The 21,320-nt window shown below is 42.0% G+C and overlaps 1 protein-coding gene across 6 annotated transcripts in view; it reads left to right on the top strand.

Moving 5' to 3' along the window:
* Window positions 1-21,320, top strand: part of mypn (myopalladin) — a 50,478-nt gene that overhangs the window by 983 nt on the left and 28,175 nt on the right. For all 6 annotated transcript variants that reach the window (XM_021607077.2, XM_036981823.1, XM_036981830.1 and 3 more), the window contains exons 2-4: window positions 648-1,799; window positions 17,894-18,069; window positions 18,272-18,323. In XM_021607077.2, the coding sequence (XP_021462752.2) occupies window positions 649-1,799; window positions 17,894-18,069; window positions 18,272-18,323 (1,379 nt within the window). In that variant the 5' untranslated portion in view covers window position 648. The remainder of the gene's footprint in view (window positions 1-647; window positions 1,800-17,893; window positions 18,070-18,271; window positions 18,324-21,320) is intronic.

The raw sequence follows: 21,320 nt of genomic DNA on the forward strand, positions 1-21,320 counted from the left end.
TTTGATAGGTATCAAATGCATTGTGGTTTAGCACTGGGTTGAAACACGTTGGCATGCTTTTATTATTATTCAAATGGGTGTGATTACTCTAGACACGAGTCTAGTGTTTGTTTTCCTTCTGCTAATGAATAATGAAACAAGATATTTGGTATGTTATTGAAACAATTAGTCACATTGACCAATTACACTCCCTAGTCAGGTTTGTAGCTGTGCCCTAACTCCAAACCATGTGGCTGCTGGCTGATTTTGTGAAAGAATTATGACCCCACGAATGTTAAGCCTAGCAAACCGATTCCAAAGAATGACACTGTGTGTCAACAGTTTTTGTGGGGGTGGCATTTGTGCACAGGGTACTGTGAATTTCCATTGCAATTGAAAGAGAAAGGTAGTACTGCAGAAGCGCATCCTAAAACAGGAATGTTTTATGACCAACGAGTGGAGTACACATTGTTATTCTTATTGAGATTACTTATTATTACTTCCAAAGTATTCTGTGATCTTACCAACATTTCATTCGTTCTGTCAAATATTGAGTTCATGGGAGAAGCATTGACTGAACTTATTTAAATTATACTGTTTCACGGGGGGAATACAAATATACACTGATACACTAAAATAAACCGTTTAAACACTTTTATTCCCCACAGCATGCAAGAGAACAGCGTGGACCAGCCTACATCATTATCTCAGCTCTTGAGAGAGAACTACTTGGCCGAAGCACGAGCACACCAGAGACACAGCGAGATGAGTCGTTCCGACTCCTCCTCACGGCGCCTGGTCTACGGGCCCCTCAAAGGCAAGATGGCGGACTCTGCGGGGCTGGACGAGCCGCAACACCAGCTCCCAGACCTCTCAGCCTTCCTGAGTCAGGAAGAACTGGATAAGAGTGTTAACCTGGCCTGTCAGGCTATTGTACCCGAGGCCCGCGAAGAGAGGTCAGATGTCAAGGCCTCCCCCTCTGCCACCACCGACACTCCCGACACCCAGCCTGATCCGGAATTAAAAGAACCCCTACCAACACACCCGACATTCTTGCCAGAGAGACGGCCATACCCACCTCTGTCCCTCCAGGACAATGTTATAAGGACAGACGAACAGATATATCAGCCGTCCCAACCGTCCATCCAGGACAACTCAATGAGGACAGACAGACAGTCGTTCCCACCGTCCATCATCCAAGATATTGCAGTGAAGGACAACCGGGAGGACATTAAGAGACCAGGGGCGGGGGGGAGGAACACCCCGGCGTTCGGCCTGGAGAACCAGTCCAAGAAGGAGTTCCTCAACAAGGCAGCGGACTTCATCGAGGAGCTCTCCTCTCTGTTCAAGGCAAACAGCTCCAAAAGGATACGGCCCCGATCGTGCAAAGCTCATAGGAGCAGAGCCAACAAGGGCCAAGCCGATGGGAGCATTTACTCCCTGAACGCAGACGACAGAGAACGCCCCATTCTTCTCCAAGACTTCGAAATGGAGATGGAGAGGCCTGCTAATCCCTTCTGCATTCAGCCGCCAGAGGTCCAAGGTTTGGACATGGACCCGGGTTATGGGCACGCTGACTTCCCCATGCAGGACTGCAGGACTACTGAGGAGCAGTATGATGACTCTGAGGTGCTGGAGGCGGATGAAGTGGATGAGGCTGAGAGCCCTGCCCTGGTGGAGATCACCCCTGGAGTGTACACAGCCGACCCCATCTGTGAGCCCCCTCACTTCATCCAGAAACTGAAAAGCAGGGAGGTGTCGGAGGGCAGCAAGGTCCAGCTGGACTGCATTGTTCAAGGACTCCCCATGCCCGAAGTCCGGTAAGGCGAAACCAAACGTTCAAACTCAACTACAATGTTAGTGTCTTTGTAGCCATAGATGCATATCGTCATTTAAAGGATATCGTCACAATTTTTTTAAATTTTTTTTTTTACATTTATCTTTATTTTTTAACATACTCTCAAAGTAGTCTATAGGGCAAGGAGAAACTTTCATCCACAGTTCAAATAGCCATTTCTAACTTTAACTAGCTTTACAGTTGCTAAAGTTAGCAGTGGCTTTTGTAACAAATCTGAACAGTTGATGAAACTTTATCCCATCCCCATAGACTACTTTCAGGTTAAATGGAAAAATATAGATTAGTAATAAAAAAAAAATAATTTAAGTGAAAATGTACTGTAAACTCGGGTAGTACTTTGATAGTAGTACACAAGGTTGTACACAAGGTGGTAGTACACACGTTTTATTGTGATTTACTAGCTAGCTGATTTGAATGCCCCATGCTTTCCCCGGGAGGTGGATCTGCTCTTGCAGTCTCTCTGAAACGATTCTAAATTTGCCTCATTGAAATGTAATACCATGAGAAGTCAGCCTGTGAGTCAGTGTGGTCAGCAAGCACATATGAGCCTTAAAACAGGCAATTACTCACCACATAGCAGAATCTGAGTACAAATGTGTTATTTTCCTGTTGAAGACATAATCTAAATGGACATATGAAAGAAGTACAGGAATCGAGGGTGAGTGAGCAATATTGATGGCCCAATGTTGATATTCAGAATGTTGTTGACATTGTCAGATAGGAACACTCCAGTATTTTTGCTGGAGTACTTATTCAACCCATTTTGAAATATATATTGATTTTGTTTCAAAGAAAAGGACAATAAGAAAAGCACTTCTTATAGGTATTTTGTCAATTGTAAACTGACAAGCAAACAGTCATATTTGCTTGTTTGGGCTTGAATTTGAATGCGAATATTCAAATATGCCTCCCCACTGGGCACACACTGGTTGAATCACAATTTCAATTTCATGGTTGAATTGACGACTGCCCAGCTGATCAGGACATCCATGACACTGAGCTACTATTTACAGTATACACTCACTTAAAAATGCTAATTTCTCTAACTCTTCCGGACGCCCTGTTTATAGGTGCCCCTGTTTGTGTATTATGTTTTGTGTCTGGAACATTCGATCATAACAGTGTTTGTGTGCCAGTGTGTGTACGCAGCATTCTAAATGCCAATGGGTTTTATCAGCACATAACAATGCTCTAATCTGAACACGGATTGTGGCCTATTTGCCAAGAAATAACAGAAGAGCGATTCCTGCATTATGGACATTACATTTGCATGCAAAATCACAATTTGAATGTCTCACAGAATGGACAAAACAAAATGTAAATGTGTGTGTCTATGGAACCCTTTCGGTGGGAGTAAATTTCCCCAGAAAACAGACTAAGTGTTGGCGTGTTGTAGAAATGAAGCAAAGAAGGAAGCATCATCGATGTTACATGAAATGGGCAAGCTTTTTGGTGAGACTGAACATATAAGCCAAAGTCTGAATTTGTAAGTCTTAGGTCAAAACATGGATAGCCATGTCGAAGGAAAGGTTTGGCTGAACACAAATGTTTTGGGGGGAAAATGTGGTTATTTCCATTATTACTTTACAGAGGAAAGAAAACGACTGTTATGGATCTTACACCCTCCGTTATGGATGTTATAGAGTCTGAAATAGACATTAAAATCTTAAACGTTTATTGATCAAAATCTATCATTACACATGTTGTCATTTGGAATGTTCTTAAAAAAGTCAGCAGAAGGCATAGTACCTTAGGATTACATAATTACAGGTGGCCTGACAGCAGGTAGCCGAGTGGTTAAGAGCATTGTGCCAGTAACCAAAATGTTGCTGGTTTGAATCCTCCAGCCGACTAGGTGAAACATCTGTCTGTGCCCTTGTGCAAGGCACTTAACCCCAGTTGGTCTGATAAGAGCATCTGCTGAATGACTAAAATGTTAAAATGTAGCCTTCATAGTATACAAGTCCAGTCACCACACCCTGTGGTGTGGTGACTGGTAAAACATGTTTTATCTTATACACACTACAGTTCAAAAGTTTGGGGCCACTTAGAAATATCCTTGTTTATGAAAGAAAAGCACATATTTTGTTCATTAAAATAACATAAAATTGATCAGAAATACAGTGTAGACATTGCTAATGTTGTAAATTACTATTGTAGCTGGAAACGGCAGATTTTTTTATGGAATATCTGCATAGGCGTACAGAGGCCCATTATCAGCAACCATCACTCCTGTGTTCCAATGGCACGTTGTTAGCTTATCCAAGTTTATCATTTTAAAAGGCTGATTGATCATTAGAAAACCCTTTTGCAATTATGTTAGCACAGCTGAAAACTCTTGTTCTGATTAAAGAAGCAATAAAAATGGCCTTAGTTGAGTTTCTGGAGCATCAGTATTTGATTACAAGCTCAAAATGGCCAGAAACAAAGAAATTTCTTCTGAAACTCGTCAGTCTATTCTTGTTCTGAGAAATCAAGGCTATTCCATGCGAGAAATTGCCAAGAAACTGAAGATCTCGTACAACGCTGTGTACTACTCCCTTCACAGAACAACGCAAACTGTCCCTAACCAGAATAGAAAGAGGAGTGGGAGGCCCCGGTGCACAACTAAGCATGAGGACAAGTACATTAGTGTGTCTAGTCGTCAAATGGCAGCTTCACTAAATAGTAACCGCAAACACCAGTCTCAATGTCAACAGTGAAGAGGCAACTCCGGGATGCTGAGTGTCTGCTGAGAACAGACATGTAAAGTAGTGTCTATGGAATAAAATGTGTAGTTACAAATATTTCAGCCCTGGGTTCTTGTATACCTTACGACCCAATCTTTGGGCTTCCCATGAGGAATCGGAAGCGAAAAAGAGGCAGAAGAGCTGGCATCTTGGTGAGACTAGGGCAAAAGGGAAAACCTTCCACCACTTCCCTCCATTCTATTGGTCAAGTCACTCGATAATAAGATGGATGACCTCCGATCACAAATTTGCTATCAACTCTTGTAACTGCAATATTCTCAGTTTTTCTGAGAGATACCCCCAATGACTATCCAACTCGATGGATTCTCCATTCGCTGAGCAGACAGGACAATGGATTCGGGGAAATCCAGAGAGGGAAGGGTAAGTTTCTTCATCAACAACAGCAAATGGTGTGCAAACTATAGTGCAGTGGAAGTCTCAACCTATTGTTCACCTGTCTTGGAATACACTATGGTCAAATACCGACCCTTCTACCTCCCGATAGTTCTCATCTGTTATCATGACTGCTGTATATATTCCACATCAGGACAACAACAAGATTTCACTTAACAAACTTGCGAGCGGACCAAGTAATTGGGCGTCACTCTAAAGCGGGAAGGTGGAATAAACGAGTCAGGAGTAGGTTTTCTTGATTGAACACAGTTCTCTATTGAGGGCATTGGGTCAACACAAACACTCCAACATAATCAATGAAAATCTTCCAATGAAAAACATACATCTTCTTCTCCAGATGAAACAAGAACATAATAGGATTATCTTTAAACTACAACAAAAAGTCACGGGATTGTCACCGTTTTAGTGGTTCTTCCTGGATAGCTCCTCTCTCTCGGTGGCCATCTTCCAGAGATAGTTTTCCCCCCTCGCTGCTGGTTCCATTCTCTCTCTTATAGGGGAAGGAGAGTATGTCATTAGTACCGTCAGCTGTGCTTAATTGCCTCTGGTTACCTTGTCTCCCATGCCTTGTTGGGCTACTATCCATGAGCCCAGCCTGCCCTCTGGTGGTCCTTCCACAAACTGTACGAAGCTATAAACAAGCCGGAGGCTGCTTTTCTTGTTTCCGATGATTTTCATTCGGCGTCACTAAAACACGTAATGCCCACAAGTAAGCATACAAGGCCTCCCTCGTCCCCCTTCAGCAAATCAGATCATGACTCAATACCTCTGCTTCCTGTTTTCAAACAGAAGCTCAAACAGGAAGTATCTGTGACACGCTCCATAGAGAAATGGTCCACCAAAGCGGAGACTAAGCTGCCGGACTGCTTTGCTAGTGCTGACTGGAATATGTTCCAGGACTCCGCCAATAGCATCAACGAGCTAACCATCTCCATCACTGGCTTCATCAGGAAATGCATCCCCGACGATGTCCCCCCCAATCAAAGACCTGGATTAACACAGAGGTACTCACTAACTAAAGGACAGAGCTACCGCACACAGGCCTATCACAGCAAACCCAGAGTCAACGGTTGAGAACACAAACGCATACAAGAAGTCCTGCTACGACCTCTGCAGAACCCCCATACAGGCAAAAGGACAATATAGGAACAAGGTGGAATCCTATTACACTGACTCCGACGATCAAAGCATGTGGCAGGGGCTGCAGTCCATTACGGATTACAAAGGAAGACCTAGCCGTGATCTGCCCAACGATGCTTCCTCTACCTAACGAATTCAATGCATTTTATGCACGCTTCGACAAAACAAAACTGAGCCGTGCATGAGAGGACTGGGTGACAGAGGACTGGGTGATCTCGCTCTCCAACTTGAGTAAGGCTTTTAATCTGGTCAACACTCGCAAGGCCACAGTGCCGAACCGTATTCCAGGTCGCGTTCTCAGGGCATGCGCAGACCCACTGGCAGGCATCTTCACAGTAATTTTCAACCTCTCCTTGTCCCAGTCTGTAAACCCCACATCTCAAGCTGACCACCATCATTCCTGTTCCGAAGAAGTCTAAGGCTATCTGCCACAATGACTACCGCCCTGTAGCTCTTACATCTGTTATTATTCAAGGAGCATGACACTAACCTGGATGCTTATAAGAAATTCCACTACAAACTCAGATGAGCCATCAAACAGGCAAAGCATCAATACAGGACCAAGATCAAATCCTACTATGCAGGCTCTGATGCTCGACAGATGTGGCAGGGCTTAAGAACTAGCACAGATTACAAAGGGAAAACGGACAAGATAAATGCCTTCAATGCTGATTTCGAGGCAAGCATCATTGAACCATGCATGAGAGCACCAGCTGTTCCGGACAACTGTATGATCTCGCTCAAGAACCCCGTGCCAACGTAACCTGCCTACTATTGCACCTTAGCACTCACATATATAGCCATGAAATGCTTTGAAAGGCTGGTCGTGGCTAACATCAACACGATCATCCCAGACACACTGGACTCACTCCAGTTTGTCTACCACCCCAACAGATCCACAGATGACACAATCGCTATTGCTCTCCACACTGCCCCCACCCACCTGGACAAAAGGAATACTTATGTAAGAATGCTGTTCATTGACTACAGTGCAGCATTGCACAACATAGCCCCCTCCAAGATCTTCACCAAGCTCAGGACCCTGGGACTGAACACCTCCCTCTGCAACTGGATCCTGGACTTCCTGAAGGGCTGACCACAGGTAGTGAGGGTAGACACATCGGCCACACTGACCATCAACACCGGGGCCCCTCAAGGGTGCGTGCTTAGTCCCTGTACTCCTGTTCACCCACGACTCCGTGGCTACGCAGAACTCTGACACCATCATCAAGTTTGCTGACGACACGACGGTGGTGGGACTGATCACCGACGATGATGAGGCGTTGGTGATCAGTCCCACCACAGTCGTGGAGGCCGGGTCATCTGATGCAGCACTTCATCACTCTCCTTCTAGGTCAAATAACCCTTATACAGCCTGAAGGTGTGTTGGGTCTTTATCCTGTTGAAAAATATCGCTGCTGAATGCTGTGGTAGCCATGCTGGTTAAGTGTGCCTTGAATACTAAATAAATCACAGACAGTGTCACCAGCAAAGCACCCCCACACCAACACACCACCTCCTCCATGCTTCACGGTAGGAACCACACATGCAGAGATCATCATTTCACCTACTGCATTTTACAAAGACGCGATGGCTGGAACCAAAAAATTCACATTTGGACTCATCAGACCAATGGACAGATTTCCACTGGTCTAATGTCCATTGCTTGTGTTTCTTGGCCCAAGCAAGTCTCTTCTTCTTACTGGTGTCCTTTAGTAGTGGTTTCTATGCAGCGATTCAACCGTAAAGGCCTAATTCACATAGTCTCCTCTGAAAAGTTGATGTTGAGATGTATCTGTTACTTGAACTCTGTGAAGCATTTATTTGGGCTGCAATTTCTGAGGCTGGTAACTGTAATGAACTTATTCTCTGCAGCAGAGGTAACTCTGGGTCTTCCTTTCCTGTGGCAGTCCTCATGATAGCCTGTTACATCATAGCGCTTGATGGGTTTTGAGACAGCACTTGAATAAACTTTCAAAGTTCTTGAAATGTTCTGTATTGATTGACCTTCATGTCTTAAAGTAATGATGGACTGTTGTTTCTCTGCTTATTTGAGCTGTTCTTGCCATAATATTGACTTTGTCTTTTACCAAATCATAAATCAAATGTATTTATATAGCCCTTCGTACATCAGCTGATATCTCAAAGTGCTGTACAGAAACCCAGCCTAAAACCCCAAACAGCAAGCAATGCAGGTGTAGAAGCACGGTGGCTAGGAAAAACTCCCTAGAAAGGCCAAAACCTAGGAAGAAACCTAGAGAGGAACCAGGCTATGTGGGGTGGCCAGTCCTCTTCTGGCTGTGCCGGGTGGAGATTATAACAGAACATGGCCAAGATGTTCAAATGGGCGCCAACCCAGACAGGAAGATCACATCAGTGACTCAACCCACTCAAGTGACGCACCCATCCTAGGGACGGTATGAAAGAGCCCCAGTAAGCCAGTGACTCAGCCCCTGTAATAGGGTTAGAGGCAGAGAATCCTAGTGGAAAGTGGGGAACCGGCCAGGCAGAGACAGCAAGGGCGGTTCGTTGCTCCAGAGCCTTTCCGTTCACCTTCCCACTCCTGGGCCAGACTACACTCAATCATATGACCCACTGAAGAGATGAGTCTTCAGTAAAAACTTAAAAGTTGAGACCGAGTTTGCGTCTCTTACATGGGTAGGCAGACCATTCCATAAAAATGGAGCTCTATGGGAGAAAGCCCTGCCTCCAGCTGTTTGCTTAGAAATTCTTGGGACAATTAGGAGGCCTGCGTCTTGTGACCGTAGCGTACGTGTAGGTATGTACGGCAGGACCAAATCAGAGAGATAGGTAGGAGCAAGCCTATGTAATGCTTTGTAGGTTAGCAGTAAAACCTTGAAATCAGCCCTTGCCTTGACAGGAAGCCAGTGTAGGGAGGCCAGCACTGGAGTAATATGACAAAAAAAAATTGGTTCTAGTCAGGATTCTAGCAGCCGTATTTAGCACTAACTGAAGTTGATTTAGTGCTTTATCCGGGTAGCCGGAAAGTAGAGCATTGCAGTAGTCTAACCTAGAAGTGACAAAAGCATGGATTAATTTTTCTGCATCATTTTTCTGCATCACCAAATAGGGTTATCTTCTGTATACCAACAATACCTTGTCACAACACAACTGATTGGCTCAAAAACATTAAGAAGGAAAGAAATTGCACATATTAACTTTGATCAAGGCACACATGTTAATTGAAATGCATTCCAGGTTACTACCTCATGAAGCTGGTTGAGAGAATGCCAAGAGTGTGCAAAGCTGCCATCAAGGCAAAGGGTGGCTACTTTGAAGAATCTCACATTTAAAATATATTTTGATTTGTTTAACACTTTTTTGGTTACTACAGTACACCATATGTGTTATTTCATAGTTTTGATGTCTTCACTATTATTCTACAATGTAGAAAATAGTAAAAATAAGGAAAAACCCTGAAATGAGTAGGTGTGCCCAAACTTTTGACTTGTACTGTATGTATTACCATTAGTATTTTACCATAAGTATTTATATATTCCTGCTACCTGTAATTGTTCAGCCCTGTTTATATGTATATTCTACTACCGGTCACTTTTTATGTATAAACCTTCTTCAACCACTCCAGTACCACTGCACAATGAATAGGGTACTGGCACTGACCTGAATATACTTGCATTCTCATGTTTCTTCAACTTATGTTTTTTTAATTCTATTTTGTATTTTATCTATATTAATATTATCACTGCATTGTTGGGAAAGAATTTCACCGTACTGTTTTACACCTGGTGTATCCTGTGCACGTGGCAAATAAACTTTGCCGTCTATCAGTTGGTGTGTTAACTTGCGTTAGTTCTTGACGTCATGGTTATGTTCTCTCAGTATTAAGTGTGCTCGGTATCACCTTCTATGGTTTAGTAGCTCTGGTGTGTCAGGGAATAGTATTGTGTCTATTCTCAGTCTATGTTTAGTATTGTGTGTATACGATTGGGACACCCAGTCATAGTCCCCTTAACTTTGGGACTCTCTGTGGGGGAGGGGGGGGGGGGGGGTCTTTCCTCTCTAAGCTAGGGCCTGGAGGGAAAATAGCCTTGACAGGTGCAGCAGCCAGGCAGTCTACGCAGTCTTTGCCTTCTCCTTTGCTACTCATACTTTCAAATTAGAACCTTACTCATTAGAAATGACACGCTTTTCCAGTGATGTCCCCTACATTCAGTACCAGTCAAAGGTTTGGACAGACCTACTCATTCAAGGGTTTTTCTTTATTTTTACTATTTTCTACATGGTAGAATAATAGTGAAGACATGCATTATGAAATAACACATAAGGAATCATGTAGTAACCAAAAATTGTTAAACAAATCAGAATATATTTTATATTCTTCAAAGTAGTGTTGTGGAACAATTCTTACACAGGGACACTCGAAGTCAATCTTAAGTGAATCATTGTTTATTGTCACTACCCTGGAGAGATTTCAACCAACTCAATGCACCACAGTACACATGTCAATCAGGAGCTCCTCCTGGGCAGACCCAGCAGTTGTCTTTTATACGGCTATACACAGACAAGTTATATTTGCATGATTTAGTGAATTAATTAATTAATCATTACCTTTTTGTTTCATTCATGTGACCGACCAATATGGTTTCATAACATGTGACAGACCAATAACAAGGCTTCTCCTCTCTAAGCTGATACCTTGAAACTGAGATATCTTTAGTTTGTTCTGAAAACACGGTCGTTAGTTCTCAAAACAAGGTCTGGGCGTACTGCCAAATTGCAGCTACTGATAGTGAGGATTTGTACAGTCAACCACTTGCATGAACACAGAAATGGGTCTATAGAACAGCACATGAATATAACACAGCAATTAGTTATATTAGTTATAAAGAAAAGCACAAACATTAAAATTCCCATTACAGTAACCACCCTTTGCCTTGATGACAGCTTTGCACACTCTTGCCATTCTCTCAACCAGTTTTACCTGGAATGCTTTTCCAACAGTCTTGAAGGAGTTCCCACATATGCTGAGCACTTGTTGGCTGCTTTTCCTTCACTCTGCGGTCCTTCTCATCCCAAACCATCTCAATTGGGTTAAGGTCGGGTGATCATTGGGGACTATCATTTGTTTTTCAACAGGACAATGACCCAAAACACACCTCCTGGCTGTGTAAGGGCTATTTAACCAAGGAGTGATGGAGTGCTGCATCAGATGACCTGGTTTCCACAACCACCCGACCTCAACCCAATTGAGATGGTTTGGGATGGGTCTCAAGAGGAGCTACTTTGAAAAACAGTGCTGCTGTTTGCTAAACATTGGGAGTTGTTGAGAATTTTTTGTCTATTGGTTCTACAGACAGATTAGTCTTCTCTTTTCAGCAGTAGGCATTTGCATTTGTACGTTTTTCCCTTGATTGTATTTTGACATTTTAAAAAGGCAGACAAGCAACCATAGAAATATAATCCATAGATGGCAGTTCCGATTCAAGTCAGGACTGGCAGCCATTGCTAGTGTACCCATGAGTTCAATAGTCAAATTGCCAGGGTAAGAGGTTCTAAAACCCTTCTATGGATTATGTCTATGGCCACAAAGCAACAAGCTGTATATTTGGCACCCATGCTGGCCAAATTGCGGCCTTCCCAACTGTAGGCAACTGGTATCTGCTAAAATAAAATAAACACTTGAGTAAATGAGGGATACAAATAATATGATATACAGTGCCTTGCAAAAGTATTCATCCCCCTTGTCATTTTTCCTATTTTGTTGCATTACAACTTGTAATTTAAATGGATTTTTATTTGGAATTCATGTAATGGACATACACAAAATAGTCCAAATTGGTGAAGTGAAATGAAAAAAATAATTTGTTTTGAATAAAAAATAAAAAATAAAAAAAAGTGGTGAGTGCATGTTTATTCACCCCCTTTTTAGGAAGCCCCTACATAAGATATAGTGCAACCAATTACCTTCAGAAGTCACATAATTAATTAAATAAAGTCACCTGTGTGCAATCTAATCTGTCACATGATCTCAGTATATATACACCTGTTCTGAAAGGCCCCAGAGTCGACAGCACCATCAAGCAAGTGGCACCATGAAGACCAATTAGCTCGCCAAACAGGTCAGGGACAAAGCTGTGGAGAAGTACAGATCAGGGCTGGGTTATGAAAAAATATCAGAAACTTTGAACATCCCACGGAGCACCATTAAATCCATTATTACATTTTTTTAAAGAATTAGGCCCCACAACAAACCTTCCAAGAGAGGGCCACCCACCAAAACTCATAGACTAGGCAAGGAGGCCATTAATCAGAGAGGCAACAAAGAGACCCAAGATAACCCTGAAGGAGCTGCAAATTTCCACAGAGGAGATTGGAGTATCTGTCCATAGGACCACTTTAAGCCAAGCACCCCACTGAGCTGGGCTTTATGGAAGAGTGGCCAGAAAAAAGCAATTGCTTAAAGAAAAAAATAAGCAAACACGTTTGATGTTCGCCAAAAGGCATCTGGAAGACTACCCTAACATATGGAAGAAGGTACTCTGGTTAGATTAGACTAAAATGTAGCTTTTGTCCATCAAGGAAAACGCCATGTCTGAGGCAAACCCAACACCTTTCATCACCCCTAGAACACCATGGGGATGTTTTTCATTGGCAGGGACTGGGAAACTGGTCAAAATTGAAGGAATGATGGATGCCGCTAAATACAGGGAAATTCTTGAGGGAAACCTGTTTCAGTCTTCCAGAGATTTGAGACTGGGACAGAGGTTCACCTTCCAGCAGGGCAATGACCCTAAGAATACTGCTAAAGCAACACTTGAGTGGTTTAAGGGGAAACAATTAAATGTCTTAGAATGGCCTAGTCAAAGCCCAGACCTCAATCCAATTGAGAGTCTGTGGTATGACTAAGATTGCTGTACACCAGAAGAACCCATCCAACTTGAAGGAGCTGGAGCAGTTTTGCCTTGAAGAATGGGCAAAAATCCCAGTGGCTAGATGTGCCAAGCTTATAGAGACATACCCCAAGAGACTTGCAGCTGTAATCACTGCAAAAGGTGGCTCTACAAAGTATTGTCCTGGCATGGTTTAGGTCCACTTGTAGAATTTATGCCAAGGTGCATTGAAGCTGTTCTGGCAGCTTGTGGTGGCCAAACACCCCTTTAAGAAACTGTGTCGGTGTTTCCTTTATTTTTATTTGTTTATCTAGGCAAGTCAGCGAAGAACAAATTCTTATTTTCAATGATGGCCAAACCCTAACCCAGACGACGCTGGGCCAATTGTGCACCGCTCTATTGGACTCCCAATCCCGTCCGGTTGTGATACAGGGTGGAATGGAACCAGGGTCTGTAGTGATGCCTCTAGTACTGAGATGCAGTGCCTTATGCTCTCTGGTGTATTTTCAACATTGAGGGTGGCTCCTGTGGTTGGATAAAAAAATGAAATAAATAAATTGAACAGTTATTCTTTATTTTTTACCCCTATTGGGCTCCCTATGGGCTTGGGCCCAGCCCCTGACTCACACAATTGACTAGCCACATTTATTTATTTTGCAGTTTTTTTTAATCAGTTACCCTATCAAGGCAGGACCCCCCCCCCCAGTTACCCATGTGTGCACCCTACCTCCTCTCCTTCCCCCATCTAACGATTAGCAGAGCGACAGCAGCAGGTTGCCTACAGTCATTGAGAGCGGGCTCCTGAATACTCCTGTGGTTGGCTCTGGACCAGGATCACTTAGCACTTGCTCTTTTTGTACGTGCTCTGTTCCTCTTTCCCTCGATCCTGACTATTTTCCCAGCCCATGCCGCTGAAAAACATCCTCACAGCATGATGCTGCCACCACCATGCTTCACCATAGGGATGGTGCCAGATTTCCTCCAGATGTGGCACTTGGCATTCAGGCCAAAGAGTTCAATCTTGGTTTCATCAGACCAGAGAATCTCGTTTCTCATGGTCTGAGAGTCCTTTAGGTGCCCTTTGGCAAACCCCAAGCGGGCTGTCAGGTGCCTTTTAATGAGGAGTGGCTTCTGTCTCACCAATCTACCATCAAGGCCTGATTGGTAGAGTGCTGCAAAGATGGTTGTCCTTCTGGAAAAATCTCCCATTTCTACAAAGGAACTCTGGAGCTTTGTCAGAGGGACCATCGGATTCTTGGTCCCCGATTGCTCAGTTTAGCCAGGTGGCCAGCTCTTCTTCCATTTAAAAATAATGGAGGCCACTGTGTTCTTGCGGACCTTCAATGCTGCAGAAATGTTTTGCTACCCTTCCCCAGATCTGTGCCTCGACACAATCCTGTCTTGGAGCTCTACGGACCATTCCTTCGACCTCATGGCTTGGTTTTTGCTCTGACATGCACTGTCAACTGTGGGGCCTATATATAGACAGATGTGTTATTTTCCAAATCATGGGGCTCCCGAGTGGCGCAGCGGTCTAAGGCACTGCATCTCAGGGCTAGAGGCGTCACTACAGAACCTGGTTCAAGTCCAGGCTGAATCACAACCGGCCGTGATTGGGAGTCCCATAGGGCGGCGCACAATTGGCCCAGCGTCGTCCTGGTTTACCTGGCAAGACGGCAGTGAGGTGGTCTCCTGTGGCTGTTCTTTAGTACAGATGGGTGTGTCTTCCTCACTGAATGTAAAGATGGAGCAGCCGGTTGACCTGAGGTTTACAGGGGAAACAGGATACATTGTAACTAACCAGGTCACACTGGGCTACAATAATTTGTACAATGTTAAAGTTGCCTTCAGAAAGTATTCATACCCCATGGCTTATTCTACATTTTGTTGTACAACCTGAATTCCAAATAGATTAAATTGGTTTTCTTTACACATAATGACAAAGTTAAAACATGTTTTTACAAATGTTTGCAAATGTAATTGAAAATGAAAGAAATAACTAATTTACTTAAGTATTCATCACACCCCTGAGTCAATACTAGAAGCACCTTTGGCAGCAATTACTGCGGTGATTCTTTCTGGGTAAGTCTGTAAGAGCTTTCCACATTTTCCTATTATTATTTACAAAATTCTTCAAGCTCTGTCAAATTGGTTGTTAATCATTGCCATTTTCAGGTCTTGCCATAGATTTTTAAGTAGATTTAAATCAAAACTGTAACTTGGCCAGTCAGGAACACTGGGGGCTCCTGAGTGGTGCAACGGTCTAAGGCACTGCATCTAGAGGCGCCACTACAGACTGGCGCCACTGGTTCGATTCCAGGCTGTGTCATAACCGGACGTAATTGGGAGTCCCATAGGGTGGCGCACAATTTGGCCCAGCGTCATCCAGGTTAGGGTTTGGCTGCGGTAGGCCATCATTGTAAATAAGCATTTGTTCTTAACTGACTTGTCCTAGTTAAATAACGGTTAAAAATTATTTTTTTCCCATCAATAGAATGTACCACAGGTGCTCCAATCAAATTGAGGAAACACCTCAAGGATGATCAAAGGAAACAGAATCCACCTGAGCTCAATTTTGAGTCTCATAGCAAAGGTTCTGAATACTTATGTAAATCTAATATTTCCGTTTTTTGTTTTTCATTTTTAATACATTTGCAAAATTTCCCAAAAACATATTTTCGCTTTGTCATTATGCGGTATTGTGTGCAGGTTGATGAGGGAAAAATGTATTTAATCAATTTTAGATTAAGGCTGTAACGTAACAAAATGTGGAAAAAGGGAAGGGGTCTGAATACTTTCCGAATGCACTGTATATTGGTCCTGACAATCTACACTGAACTAAAATCTAAACGCAAACATGTAAGGTGTTGGTCCCATATTTCATGAGCTGAAATAAATGATCCCAGGAATGTTCCATCTGCACAAAAAGCTTAAATCACTCAGATGTTGTGCATAAATTTGTTTACATCCCTGTTAGTGAGCATTTCTCATTTGCCTAGATAATCCATCCACCTGACAGGTGTGGCATATCAAGCAGCTAATTAAACAGCGCATTACACAGGTGCACCTTGTACTGGGGACAATAAAAGGCCACTCTAAAAATATGCAGTTTTGTCACACAACACAATGCCACAGATGTCTCAAGTTTTGAGGAAGCGTGCAGTTGGCATGCTGACGGCAGCAATGTCCACCAGCATTTTTGCCAGATAATTTAATGTTAATTTCTCTACCATAAACTGCCTCCAATGTCGTTTTAGAGAATTTGGCAGTACGTCCAACCGGCCTCACAGACCATGTGTATGGCATCGTGTGGGCGAGCGGTTTGCCGATGTCAACATTGTGAACAGAATGCCCCATGGTGGCGGTGGGGTTATGGTATGGGCATCTGTGACCAACAGATGCATATCTGTATTCCCAGTCATGTGAAATCCATAGATTAGGGCCTAATGAATGTATTTCAATTGACTGATTTCATCATATGAACTGTAACTCAGTAAAATCTTTGAAATTGTTGCATGTTGTGTTTATGTTTTTTGTTCTGTATATATACCAAAATGATTCAGATTTGAACATTTATTCACATGACTTGATTCTTGAAATGTGTAAAAAAACAGTAACCTCATGTGTCCATAGACTAAATATAGTACGATACAGAAACATCTGTAGTTCACAAAAGAGAATGAGTTGCATCATATATTTGACATATTTGGACTTAGTACAGGTCAAATACTCTAGCAATACTATATGCTTTTAAGCAATTTCATTCTGAAATGCGTTTCAACATACATATGCTGAAGTCATTTGAATTCTTTTCCCAATTTTTTTCAAAATCCCAACTTTAATACTGGAAGTATGATAGATAATGACAATCTTAAAATGTCAGTGTGGCCTGTGTAGGCACTTGTACTATGTTGGCACTGAATTTCTTACATTTAAACCCCAAAAAACAATTTTCTGTGGCACTGGCACACTTTGATATTGTATTAAATATAGTACATGGACTTGAATTTAAATCATCTCACTGATCAAACGAGTGTCTTTATGCTGTTTCCATTCTAGCAGGTCGAGGACTCCATTGATATCATACTGGAACTAATAGCCAGCTTCTACACCTAGCCTGAAAGACAACCTCATGTAAATTCACTCTTGAACATCTCTAACGGAATATTGAAGTTTAAAAAAAATGTAAAAGTAGCGAGACCTTTTCTATATCACGTCTTTTGGGGTGTACTTCAACAAGTATTCACACCCCTTGACTTAAAAATGTAAAAAGTGTGTTATAGCCTGAATTGAAAAAAATATTTTATTGAAATAGATTATATTGCGTCACTGGCTTACACACAATACCGCATAATGTCAAAGTGGAATGAGGTTTTTAGAAATTTTTACAAGTGAATTACAAATGAAAAGCTGAAATATTTTGAGTCAATAAGTAGGTAACCCTTTTGTTATAGAAAGCCTAAATATGTTCAGGTGTAGAAATGCCACAGTCACAGTCAGGAACAGTAGCCAATTTGTCATCTTAAGAATTTTGCTCGTTTACAATTTACATCAATCCATATTGCCACTAAGTGCTTATTTGGCATTGTAGGGTGGTGTGGTGGCTTCTTGTTTTAAAGTGAAAGAGAGCTCACCAGAACTTTTTTCCCAAGATTGTGGCTACACTTACTGACAGTTGGCCTGACATACACACTGGGTCAAGACACTCACCACATACACTAATGAGTTATGACTGTCAGAGAGTTGCTAACGCAGAAAAGTTGTTCGGGTTTTTTTATTTTTTATATTTATATTTTAAAGTTGAAACGGTTCGATTATTTTTGACTGATTATGCTCAATAGGCTCAATCCCTAATGTGATGATGACACTAAAAGGAGCATATGCATTTTGTGGCTTTCCAGGTGGTTCTGTGAGGGGAAGGAGCTGGAGAACTGCCCTGACATTCAGATCATCAACAACAGCGAGTTGCACTCTCTGATCATTGCCGAGGCATTCGAGGAAGACACAGGGCGGTACTCTTGCTTTGCTTCCAACTTCTATGGCACGGACTCGACATCTGCAGAAATCTACATCGAAGGTGACCATTGAGTTTAGACCTTCAAGTCTAGTGACCCATGTAGAGTGCATCGTCACATAAAGATGTAATGCTGATGTGATTCATTTGTATCTCTTCTGGTTCAAATGTTTCATTTTCAATTAAAACATATTAATATAGACAATCATACTATGATCATCCCTACTGTTGAGCTCTACATCACTCTCTTGTATGTGTTTTACAGGTGCCTCCTCTACAGATTCGGAGGGGGAACAACATTTTGAGCATGTAGCACAGTGAGTACACTACTCTTCCTCTACTCAAAATAGAATTGGAATACGTTTAATTGCGGCAGTGAAAGCAAGATTCAAATACTTCAATTCTGCAATGTAAGAGGCCTCACTGTAGCACATAGAGTACCTTCAGAAAGTATCCACACCCCTTGACTTTTTCCACATTTTGTTGTGTAACAGCTTGAATTTAGAATGGATTCAATTGAGATTTTTTTGTAACTGGCCTAGACACAATACCCCACAATGTCAAAGGGAAATTGTGTTTTTCGAAATTATTACAAATTATTATTATTATTTATTTTTTGGGGTGGATCAGCTTGAATATTGCAAGTAGATTTTGGCTTCTATCAATGTTATTGTCTGCATGATCCAATACCCCATATATATTTTTGAAAATATATTTTCCTTTATTATTTTCCCCTAACCCTACCACCCCTCCCCTAATGAGAGTACATCAATGGACAATAACACGTAGGCTTCTACTTCTAGCTTATACAGACTATATACATTTTTACGGACACATTATATTTCACATTAGTTATCTTTTGTTTGTTTTTAGTGCCACCCTTCAGCTTCCCTCAACCCCTCCCACCTCCAGTGCATTCAGGAAGTATTCAGACCCCTTCCCTTTTTCCACATTTTGTTACGTTACATCCTATTTCTAAAATGTTTTTTTTTTAAACACAATAGAATGTTATATACAGTGCCTTCAGAAAGTATTCAGACCCTTTGACTTTTTCCACATTTTGTCAAGTTTACAACCTTGTTCTAAAATGTATTAAAACATATGTATCAATCTACACACAATATTCCATAATGACAAAGCAAAAACAGATTTTTAGACATTTTTGCAAATGTATTAAAAATAAAAAAACAGAAATACTTTATTTACATAAGTATTCAGACCTTTTGCTATGAGACTCGAAATTGAGCTCAGGTGAATCCTGTTTCCATTGATCATCCTTGAGATGTTTTTACAACTTAATTGGAGTCCACCTGTGGTAAATTCAATTGATTGGACATGATTTGGAAAGGCACACACCTGTCTATATAAGGTCGCACTGTTGACAGTGCATGTCAGAGCAAAAACCATGAGGTCGAAGGAATTGTCCGTAGAGCTCCGAGACAGGATTGGGGAAGGGTACCAAAGGCACAGATCTGGGGAAGGGTACCAAAAAATGTCTGCAGCATTGAAGGTCTGCAAGAACACAGTGGCCTCCATTCTTAAATGGAAGAAGTTTGGAATTCTTCCTAGAGCTCTTCCAAGACTCTTCCTAGAGCTGATCGCCTGGCCGAACTGAGCAATCGGGGGAGAAAAGCCAAGAACCCGATGGTCACTCTGACTTTGATCTAGAGTTCCTCTGTGGAGATGGGAGAACATTCCAGAAGGACAACCATCTCTGAAACACTCCACCAATCTGGCCTTTATGATGGAGTGGCCAGATGGAAGCCAATCCTCAGTAAAAGGCACATGACATTCTGCTTGTAGTTTGCCAAAAGGCACCTAAAGACTCTAATACCAACAATGTTCTCTGGTCTGATGAAACCAAGATTGAACTCTTTGGCCTGAATGCCAAGTGTCACATCTGGAGGAAACCTGGCACCATCCCTATGGTGACTCATGGTGGTGGCAGCATCAATCTGCGGGGATGTTTTTCAGCGGCAGGGTCTGGGAGACTAGTCAGGATCAAGGCATAGATGAACGGAGCAAAGTACAGAGAAATCCTTGATGAAAACCTGCTTCATAGCGCTCAGGACTTCAGACTGGGGCAAATGTTCATTTTCCAACAGGTTAATGACCCTAAACACAAAGCCAAGACAACGCAGGAGTGGTTTCGGGACAAGTTTCTGAATGTCCTTGAGTAGCAGAGCCAGAGCCCTGACCTGAACCCGATCGAACATCTTTGGAGAGACCTGAAAATATTTGTGCAGCAATGCTCCCCATCCAACCTGACAGAGCTTGAGAGGATCTGCAGAGAAGAATGGAATAAACTCCCTAAATACAGGTGTGGCAAGCTTGTAGCGTCATACCCAAGAAGACTCAAGGCTGTAATCGCTGCCAAAGGTGCTTCAACAAAGTACTTAGTAAAGGGTCTGAATACTTATGTAAATGTTTTTTTATTTTTTTTTTTATTGGCAAACGTAAAAAAAAATGTTTTTGCTTTGTTATTATTGGGTATTGTGTGTAGATTGATAAATATGTTTTAATCAATTTTAGAACAAGGTTGTAAAAAAAAGTAAAAGGGTCTGAATACTTTCTGAAGGCACTGTATATAACATTCTATTGGTTGCAAGAATTTTGTATAATAATTGAAATTGAAATTGCCGTCATTTTGTGCATCAGTTCATAAACCATGTGCCATAGAATCGGTACATCGAAAATCTCTTCCCAAATATTTTGCAATCTGGATGGCACAGCTGTCAATTTTTTGCTGCATAAATGAAACTGGTATGCATTTTTATTCATCACAATTTTCTTTAACCAATTTTGGTCTTTAATGCAGGGCCAACAGACAAGTTCCTTACCTTTCTCCCCCTTCCACTTGCCTCTTCCATTTTACAGTAATTCTGCAATTAGTTGGTTGTTATTTTGGATAGAGCAGACATTTCCATATAAACTCAGCAAAAAAAGAAATGTCCCTTTTTCAGGACCCTGTCTTTCAAAGATAATTAGTAAAAATCCAAATAACTTCACAGATCTTAATTTTAAAAGGTTTAAACACTGTTTCCCGTGCTTGTTCAATGAACCATAAACAATTAATGAACATGCACCTGTGGAATGGTCGTTAAGACACTTAACACCTTACAGACGGTAAACAAATAAGGTCACAGTTATGAACACTTAAGACACTAAAGAGGCCTTTCTACTGACTCTGAAAAACACCAAAAGAAAAATGCCTAGGGTCCCTGCTCATCTGCGTGAACGTGCCTTAGGCATGCTGCAAGGAGGCAAGAGGACTGCAGATGTGGCCAGGGCAATAAATTGCAATGTCCGTACTG

The sequence above is a fragment of the Oncorhynchus mykiss genome, chromosome 1, assembly GCF_013265735.2.
Source record: "Oncorhynchus mykiss isolate Arlee chromosome 1, USDA_OmykA_1.1, whole genome shotgun sequence".
Taxonomy (NCBI): domain Eukaryota; kingdom Metazoa; phylum Chordata; class Actinopteri; order Salmoniformes; family Salmonidae; genus Oncorhynchus; species Oncorhynchus mykiss.